This window comes from Electrona antarctica, assembly GCF_951216825.1.
Source record: "Electrona antarctica genome assembly, chromosome: 15".
Classification (NCBI taxonomy): domain Eukaryota; kingdom Metazoa; phylum Chordata; class Actinopteri; order Myctophiformes; family Myctophidae; genus Electrona; species Electrona antarctica.
The window spans coordinates 19751547-19760422 of NC_136796.1; the positions used below are offsets into that span (position 1 = coordinate 19751547).

The following is an 8876-nucleotide window of genomic DNA, read 5'->3' on the forward strand; positions in this document are numbered from 1 at the left end:
TGATTCATAAACCCTACTGAATTTGTATTGCAACATCGGTATCGGTCAGTTGACCATGCAATTAATCGGTAATAGTTAAATAATTGGCCAACATTTCAACAGTATTAGTCAAATTTGACAATGCACTCCAATTCAATTGGCCAACATTTCAATATTGCACATTTCTGATTATAAGTTAATGCTGTTGACAACATGTTGTGTCTGATTGTGATTATGGTTTATGTTATGGCTTTTTCTAAAGTCCATCCCATTCCCCTCTCTATATTCATGATAGTTCTCATCACCACGCTATAGTGTTTGTTCAGCAACAGGCCCCCCCCCCCCCTGTCTCTCCAACTCGTCAATGAACAGAAACTACATTTTCAAGTCGGGGTGCCAAGTTTATCCAATCAGGAGCGAGGGCCCTACCAAGACAATTGACAGGTTCAATTTTATAGTGTTCCAAGTCCAATTTTGTCTGCTTGTGTTTTGTTTCATCATTTCCAATTTCACGTTTATCCTAAATACTGTATTCAGGATAGTTCTCCTCTCCTCTCTCTCACCAAACTTACTTTTATTTCTTCCCCAGTTTCAGCAAAAGAATAAATAATCCAGGCAGCAAGATGAGCCTCCACAAAAGACAACACAAATTCAATAGGAATACAAATAATATAAATACAATTTATTAGTTATAAGAATAAGTAGGCAAAATAATCACTTTAGACATGAAATGAACAGAGCTAATAAATAAATTAAAGGTTAAAGTGATGGAGACACATTAGGCTCCATCTTGTGCCACCATTATCCCTTATCCCTATGTTTTACTATTTTGAAAATCATTTTAAAATAGTTCAACTAGCCGATCTACATCTACATGCTGTGAGCTCGTAGATCAGCTATTTGAACTATTTTAAAAGGTTTTTTAAAATAGTAAAAAATGGCAATTACGTTTAGGGATAAGGGTTAAGTGGCGCAAGATATAGCCCATAATGGGCTATATATCTATATATAGAATGGGGGTGGGGTGGAAAAGACAGCCAGCAGGAGTCAACCCCCCCAGGGGTCAAAGGTGACTTCCTGTTGCTGTCAGACACATGCCATCAAGCAGTAAGAATGTCTGCTGTGGTCAAAGTGAGGAACCACACGCACGCACACGCATACGCAAGTACACAGACACAGAGACAAATACACGCGTATGCACGCACGCACGCACGCACGCACGCACGCACGCACGCACACACACACAATCCCACACTTCTCGATTCTACTGAACAGAATTATAATAATAATAATTATAACACAACTTCTCTTTAGAACATGTGAGAACTGGACAAACCGCCAACACCGACATCAAATGGGAGAAAAAAACTGGAGACACAAATTGAACAGCATAAATAGAAATCATGCACCTCAAATGGCATGGTGTTGCCAAATTTGTTACTGTCGGGTGGAAACCTGCATGTCCAAAATGTTAACTTTTTTAGGAAATGGAAGCAAACACAAACACAGAAACATTTGAGAATCTCGCCTTATACAAAATTCCACCAGAGAATTTCTGACTGCTCACCCACTGTGAGAAAGGCTCGAACCCCCCCCCCCCCCCGCCCACACACACACACACACAACACAAACCCTGGATTATGAATGAAAAACAGCAAAAAAAAAGATAACAGCAAAAAGAATGGTACCTAATGCAATATCAACTACCAATATCAAAACAATCAATAAGTCCTCACAGAGGATTCTTTTAACATTTGTAACAACTTCACTTGTGTTTCTAAAAATAGATTATGTTTCTGTCATAACACAATAAGGCACGGCGTGAGCCAATCATGAGTCTGACTTCCCATTCCTGTTCTTGTTCTTCTGTTTTGAATCCCTGGGATCAGGGATCAGACCTCCCTTGGGATGTTTGCATGGATAAGTGTGCATATTGCACGTACGCACTTGTGTGCTTGCATTTTCCAGCCTGATTTATACTTAGTTGTGCAGCTGAATTATGGTGCATTACATATGCACAACTAGCTCCAGCTTTTAAGTCTTACTGTGAAACATTTCCACAATAACCATTCTACAAAAAATCTAGACACTATTAAAAAAAAATGCTTGGAGTTAATAAATACCATTTCTGATGACTTTTGCGTTCCTAAATATCCTCGGGCGCTAGGACCCTGCAGCATTACTTTTTGAGCAGTACTAACGTATATACAAATGCCCTAATGGCAACAGAGCTACCAGAGGTATTGCCAAAAAGACTACAAAAAATAATGTTACCCAATATGACTTTTAAACAAAATTATGAAGAAGAAAAAGAAATAAAGACAAAACCTGGGCCCTATTTTTTTGTAATATATATAATTTGGATCACAAAGTAAGGGTGTGCGTAACGTTAGTCCGATGTCCCAATAATCCAACATTACTAACCCAAACTCTAACCCTAACAACACACGGAAGCCACGGGTGAGTCTTAACCGGCCTCGTATGTCGGACTAACGGGACCCCAAAGTAAGGGTGGTTGTTATCTTTGGTTTTGTTTGTTGAAACGTATGGAAGCAACTGAATGGAACAACAATTATAAAATGTTTTACTTTCACCTGTCGTTAGTGTTCCAAATTATCTATCAAATAACAATACGGGCCAGGTGTGAAAAGAAAACATGTAACGAAAGAAAAAAGAGTTTGTACTTTTTGACAGAACATCAGCAATCGCTGTTCTACGACCCAAAAATGAGCCATCATCAGTCAGGCTGTAGCGCGCGTGTCCCTCACGGCCTGGTGAGCTGGGTGTAGACAGGAGCCTGCTCCCAGTGCTGCGGTGGGCTGTGGGCGCTCTGCGGCGGCGGGACGGACGGTATGCCCGTGGTGTCGGTGATGGGCGTGTACATGGGCCTCTGGGAGCCGGGGCTCCCCATGTAGCCGAACGACGTGGAGTACAGCCCCAACCCCGCGCCCTGGCCATAGTAGGAGGCGTTTGCGGAGCCGCCAGCGCCGCCCTGGTGGTCGGAGTACTCGTACTGCGGCCTGGAGATGGCGATGGTGGGCGGGTACGTAGACGAGGAGGAGGAGGAGGAGCTTGAGGAGGAGGATGGAGCGGAGGAGGGACTGTAGTGGGAGGAGTGGAGGTTGAAGGAGGCGGAGCCATAGGGGGCATGCTGCGGCGAGGACGCTTGCGGCTGCTCGCCGTAGCGACTGGGACTCAGCTGCTCCGTCTTGATGTGGGTCCTCTGGCCCGCCTCCGACCCAGAACCTCCGCCCAGGGTGGTCAGGGTGTGCTGCTGGTTCTGGCTCTTGGGGATCCAAGCCTGCCGGCAGGGATGGGTTACATCGTTAGGAGTATATTCATTTCGATTCTGCGTATTGATCCCAGTTCTCATGCCCTGTCTAACAAAATATCTCCATTTTTTAAGAGTTAACTGAGGAAGACATCATTTACTATCACTTGACCGAATGTAAGTGGCCACATTTCAATACCCAACCGTACCTGTGAGCTGAGTGTGTTGCCACCCGACACCGTGCTGATGCTGTAGCTAGCGGTGTACGCCAGTGGGTGTGGCCCGTTGGGCGGCAGGTACTGGTCGAACTCGTTGACGTCGAAGGTCTCGATGTGCGAGATGACGTCGGAGCTCAGCTCCCCGATGTCGACGTCGCCAAAGTCGATGTTGAGCTGGCGAGGTGCCATGCCGCCGACGCAGAGGGAGGAAGAGGAGGACGAGGGGCAGCCGGCCTCGGCCGGTGAGCGGATAAGGGTGACTCCGCCCCCTCCGCATGCCCCGATGCCCTCGCGCTTCAGGTCCAGCTTCATGGAGCACACCGCCTCGGTCTTGGGGGTGGCGGGAGGGGTAGGGGGTCCTTGGGAGCCTGAACGATAGAGATAGAGAGAGAGAGAGAGAGAGAGAGAGAGAGAGAGAGAGAGAGAGAGAGAGAGAGAGAGAGGTGGTAGATATGGTAGAGTAAGACTGGGTTGCTTTCATGTTCATTTTCTTATACATTTTGAATAGCCAATTATTTTACCCCATTTCTCTTACCAATAATCCTTATGTCTATTCCCCGTGTAAATTCCATGTAAAGTATGCAATGGAAGATAAAATATTGATATGAGGGCGAAGAGGAGATACAATGACAGATGGGGAGGCACCAGCTGTCATACCGTATTAAGAGCATATTATTCATATACTGTATTATGATTGTTTGAAGTGAATATTTGGACTGGAAAAAACTGCAATATATTTTTTCTTAACATCTCTCTCTCTCCCCCCAAATCTCTGTCTGACTCACTATTGTAGCCTACCCCCCATTCTGTTTCTCCCCCACTCAATCAAACACACACACACACACACACAAGCACACGCAAACACATGCACGCACCTGTGTGCTCTCCCGGTGAGTGCACGTCACTCATGCTGGAGGTGGGGGAGTCGGTACGCTGCAGGGCCTTGAAGATGGCGCTGGAGGAGATGCTGACGTGCGTGGCTGTTTCGCCACCGTCCTCCTCCGCCTCGCCCTGGCCGCCCTTGAGGCTCTTGCGGCGGCGGGGCTGGTACTTGTAGTCGGGGTGGTCCTTCTTGTGCTGCACACGCAGCCGCTCCGCCTCCTCCACAAACGGACGCTTCTCGCCCTCGTTCAGGAGCCTGGATGGAGCGGTAGTACAAAACAGTCATTCATTATGCTACTGGCTTGGGAATCAGATGTTTTAGGGCCGCTAGCCCCTCCAATGCATGACATACCGAAATTACGTCATGTGGTATCCAAGTCTATGGACTTTTTAAAAAAAAACTTTGTTTAGAGAACCTTTAACAAATAAAAGCATTTGCCAGCCAAGTGTATGGACTTTAATGTTTGTTTAGTGCACTAACTGTGAGATGTCATATGGTCGATATGAATACAACTCGTAAGTCATTTCGTTTCATGTATTAACACATGTCTCGTAGACTCTACAAGACAGGAACGTCTCTACTACAACGTAGAGGACGATGATGATGGTGTCAGACTGTCAGCAACACCACTAAAGCACAAGGAGGAAATTTACTTTTTAGACTGTATGACGATCAGCCACAGTGGACGATCAGCCATGTGCTCACTTCACACAATTGTGTTTATTTATTTTTTAATTTTTTTGGGGGGGGGGGACTCGAGCCAGACTGTCAAATGCTTCCGTCGTACAGTCAGTGCAAAGGAAGTTCTGAAAACAATCCCGCGTGAGTAAACCTATTGTTCCGCCGATACCACACACTTCCCTTTCGTCATGGTAAATGCATAGATTTGTCCTACTATAAATCAAATGTGTCAAAGAGGCATATTTTCAAACACATTTCCGCGAACGGAATGACAATATTTTCAAATATATTTCCGCGAACGGAATGACAAACACGTGACAGCTTCCTTTCTCAGCTTTCAGGAGGTGTAGTTACAGACTCTCTAAATTCACAGCATGGCTGCAATTCCTGCCTCGAGTTTCAGCCTTGTCAGCAGATTAATAGCCTAATCAACCAGTACAACAGCCGTCAATCAATCAATGCATTCTTGGCAGTTACAGTGACAGACAGTGGAAATGTAGAGAGTCAGCCAATAATACACGTTTCATGCAATGAATGCAAGCACAACTTATTACGTGCAAAAAGAAACAAAGGATACAAATACAAATAAGGAAACAGCAAACAGGAGCTGAAATGTGGAATTATCTCATGTTCAACTTGAGAGAATTCAACACTCTCATGAGCAACTTTTTCTGTGTGCGCAATGTGTGTGTGATGAGCGCAAGTGTGTGTGCGCGTGTCAGAGAGAAAGATGGGGAGGGGGAGAGAGAGAGAGAGAGAGAGAGAGAGAGAGAGGGTTGAACACTCTTGAGTTAAAATTTTCAATTTCGTAAAATTTTGTACACTAAGAGTTAACCACTTACACCTGCAGCATCCTTATTGTCGTGGAAAATAGAAGATCACCAAGCTCACAACATAAGTTGTGACGCATTTCAACCTTGAAAAGGACTATTTTCAGCGAAGATACAATATATAACCAAAGACCCAAGTAGAGAGCCCTGAGGGACTCCGGTAAACCATGTAGGGTTTAAGTGGTAAAAGAACACTCAGTAGCCATGCAGTGTACCTTCCTTACCCCCACAGTTTGCCCAGGGTCTTGGTAAAAGAACAGTCAGTATAGCCATGCAGTGTGGTACCGAATTTCTTACCTCCACAGTTTGCCCAGGGTCTTGCTGAGCTCCGCGTTGTGCAGGTGGGGGTACTGGTCCGCCAGCCTCCTGCGCGCCGCCTGAGCCCACACCATGAAGGCATTCATGGGACGCTTGACGTGCGCCTTGCTCTTCCCGGAGCCGTGCACGCGCACCGGCATGGGCACCAGCGTCCAGTCGTAGCCCTTCAGCACCTGGGACAAACCATGATGTAAAGGACCTCAGTACATTTACTCAAGTACTGCACTTAAGTACAATTTCAAGGTGCTTCTACTTTAGTTGAGTACTTTTCTTTCTACTTTTCTTTTCTTTCTACTTTTTATAATTTATACTTCTCAACCACATCTCAGAGGCAAAATGCACTGTTTATCAATTTGACCGTTTTTATAGTTAGTAGTTCCTTTGCAGACCCTCAGGCTTCTGAGAGTTACAGAGGTCCTTGAAATATAATAATAATCATAATCATAATACATTGAACCACAGGTCTCACCTGGGACACGGCCTCGCGGATGCAGATGGGGAACTTGGCGTCGTCCTCGGGGGACGAGGAACCCGGGTCCTTCTTGAAGCCGCCGAGCAGCAGAGCAGCCGCGCCGCTGACGTGGTTCTCCGACGGCCGGGTGTTCTCCGCGTCCGAGCCCGGGGACGCCGGGCACGGGGACAGGGACGGAGAGGAAGGGGAGTCTTCGTCGGACATGCCGGAGCTCGGAGGGGTGTCGGAGAGACCCTTGATGTCTGGTTCCTCCGTCATGCTCAGGAACGGATCCAGGAGATTCATAAAAGAAGCGGTTTGGGGGGGTTTTCACAGATTTGGAAAACTTGATGAGATGGTGTTGCTTTATCTGTCCAGGGGGACAAGCCTCCTGCTCGTTGATAAAAGCTGTGTTACACTCGCCAGGAAAACTCGGATCAGTCTTTTTCAACTGCGTAAAATGCGTAAAACAACAAGCACGTCTGTTTTTGCTCCAGCTCTGCGCGTAAAAGCCGTTTCTGCTTGGAATAAAAGCTATTTTCTATCTCCAGGGAAACTTGAGCCAGAGTCTTTCAACGTGCGTAAAAACAGTAAATGCACGTCGCCGTTGCTCCACCAGCTCCGTCCGCGCGTAAAAGCAGTTCCTCTTTGGAAAGTGGAATGTCTTTATGCATACAACTAGTCCTGTAGAAACACCCCCGCCACTCCTCGGTTGAAACGTATACAGCCGTCAATAGAGAACTCTCTCTTTTTCTCTGTCTCTCTGCAGAAGTCTGCAACGGGAGGAATAAAGTGGTCCTGTGTGGCGAGGCTTCCCAGAGTCGAAACAATCCTCCAGGACGCAGCAAGTTGCTTTGAATGGGGAGAAGAGTTGCTGCAGACATGCTTTTATAAGGAGGGAAAGCCAACATTCTATTGGCGGTGAGATCCGTGACGTCAAAATGAAGGAACATGATCCCCGTTTTTCCCCTCTGGGCAGCACAGCACAGTACACACGCGCGCGCGCACACGCACACACACACACACACACACACACACACACACACACACACACACACACACACACACACACACACACACACACACACACACACACTGTTCTATTAATATAGACCTTTTCCTACGTAAGTGTACATTTCGAAGGATCCAGTGATAAATTGTACCATGCAATCACATACGTTTTCTTATTTTTTCTGTATTTCTGTGTTTCTGTGTTTTATCCCATGCAGTGGTATTAATAAACTATCTATCTATCTATCTATCTATCTATCTATCTATCTATCTACACATTTTTTCCTTTTTTAAATAGCTCAATTTAAATGTCAGCGAGCTTAAAGTGCAACAGATGATCCATGACAACATTTTTGTTCTTGCTAACAGCTATTATTTTAATTTATTTTATTTGCCGTTCATTTCAAATTCGCCATCACGTCTACATTTTTTTGTCTCGTTAAAACATTGACAGGTTGGGTCTAACTACAGTTACACAACATGGTCAATAGGGGGAGACAACAGTCCAGAAAGTCTCACTTTAGCGAGGGGGAGGGGAGACAGCTAGGGGTGTTGCAACAGTGGCTGTCAAACTCATGGCTTCTGATCTGTTCCAGTGGTCTGGTTTCTAACAACACTGCACGCACCCATGCACCCACGCACGGCACGCACGCACAGAGAGAGAGAGAGAGAGAGAGAGAGCGAGAGAGAGAGACAGACAGACAGACATGTATTTTGATCCCTTTATGATCTAAAAGTGTGTATGCTGTATCTGCATGCATAATAACACATAACACACACACACACACACACACACACACACACACACACACACACACACACACACACACACACACACACACACACACACACACACACACACACACACACACACACACACACACACACCATTTCCAGGCTTTCACAACTAGTCCTATATTCCACTGGTCAGAGCAATATGGTCACTGAGTTATGGCCAGTATTTGTGCCCAGTTTTTGTGCCCAGTTTGGTGCGGATTGGAGAAACGGAGCGCCTGTGGTCCCTTGGGGCCCCTGGGGGCTACACATGGCCCCTGGTGTGACGAGTGGAAGTGGAACCCATGGGGCCTGACTTAAGATCCTACAGATATTACACATAATTACAATACACAGCACAAATAATGTTCTCTCTGCTCCACACTGGTCGGTTGGCTGTTAAGCTTTGGTTGATTGATTGATTGATTGATTGATTGATTGATTGAATACCTTACAGAAA

At 45.9% G+C, this 8876-nt stretch overlaps 1 protein-coding gene across 1 annotated transcript; it reads right to left on the bottom strand.

Annotated features, from left to right (window-relative positions):
* Positions 1–1729: 1729 nt before the first annotated feature.
* LOC306938551 (transcription factor Sox-9-B-like) lies at positions 1730–7057 on the bottom strand. The gene is made up of 5 exons (XM_079522774.1): positions 6650–7057; positions 6160–6353; positions 4344–4606; positions 3460–3836; positions 1730–3280 (listed from the first exon to the last, which is right to left on the bottom strand). The coding sequence occupies exons 1-5, from the start codon at positions 6935–6937 to the stop codon at positions 2744–2746; spliced, it is 1659 nt and encodes a 552-aa protein (XP_079378900.1). The 5' UTR covers positions 6938–7057; the 3' UTR covers positions 1730–2743.
* Between the last annotated feature and the right edge of the window lie 1819 nt (positions 7058–8876).

Coding starts and splice junctions, on each gene's coding strand:
- LOC306938551 (XM_079522774.1), bottom strand. CDS start 6,937: ATGAATCTCCTGGATCCGTTCCTGAGCATGACGGAGGAACCAGACATC. Junction 3,837..4,343: donor CTCACCGGGAGAGCACACAG/GTGCGTGCATGT, acceptor TCTATCGTTCAG/GCTCCCAAGGACCCCCTACC. Junction 3,281..3,459: donor GCAACACACTCAGCTCACAG/GTACGGTTGGGT, acceptor CCCTGCCGGCAG/GCTTGGATCCCCAAGAGCCA.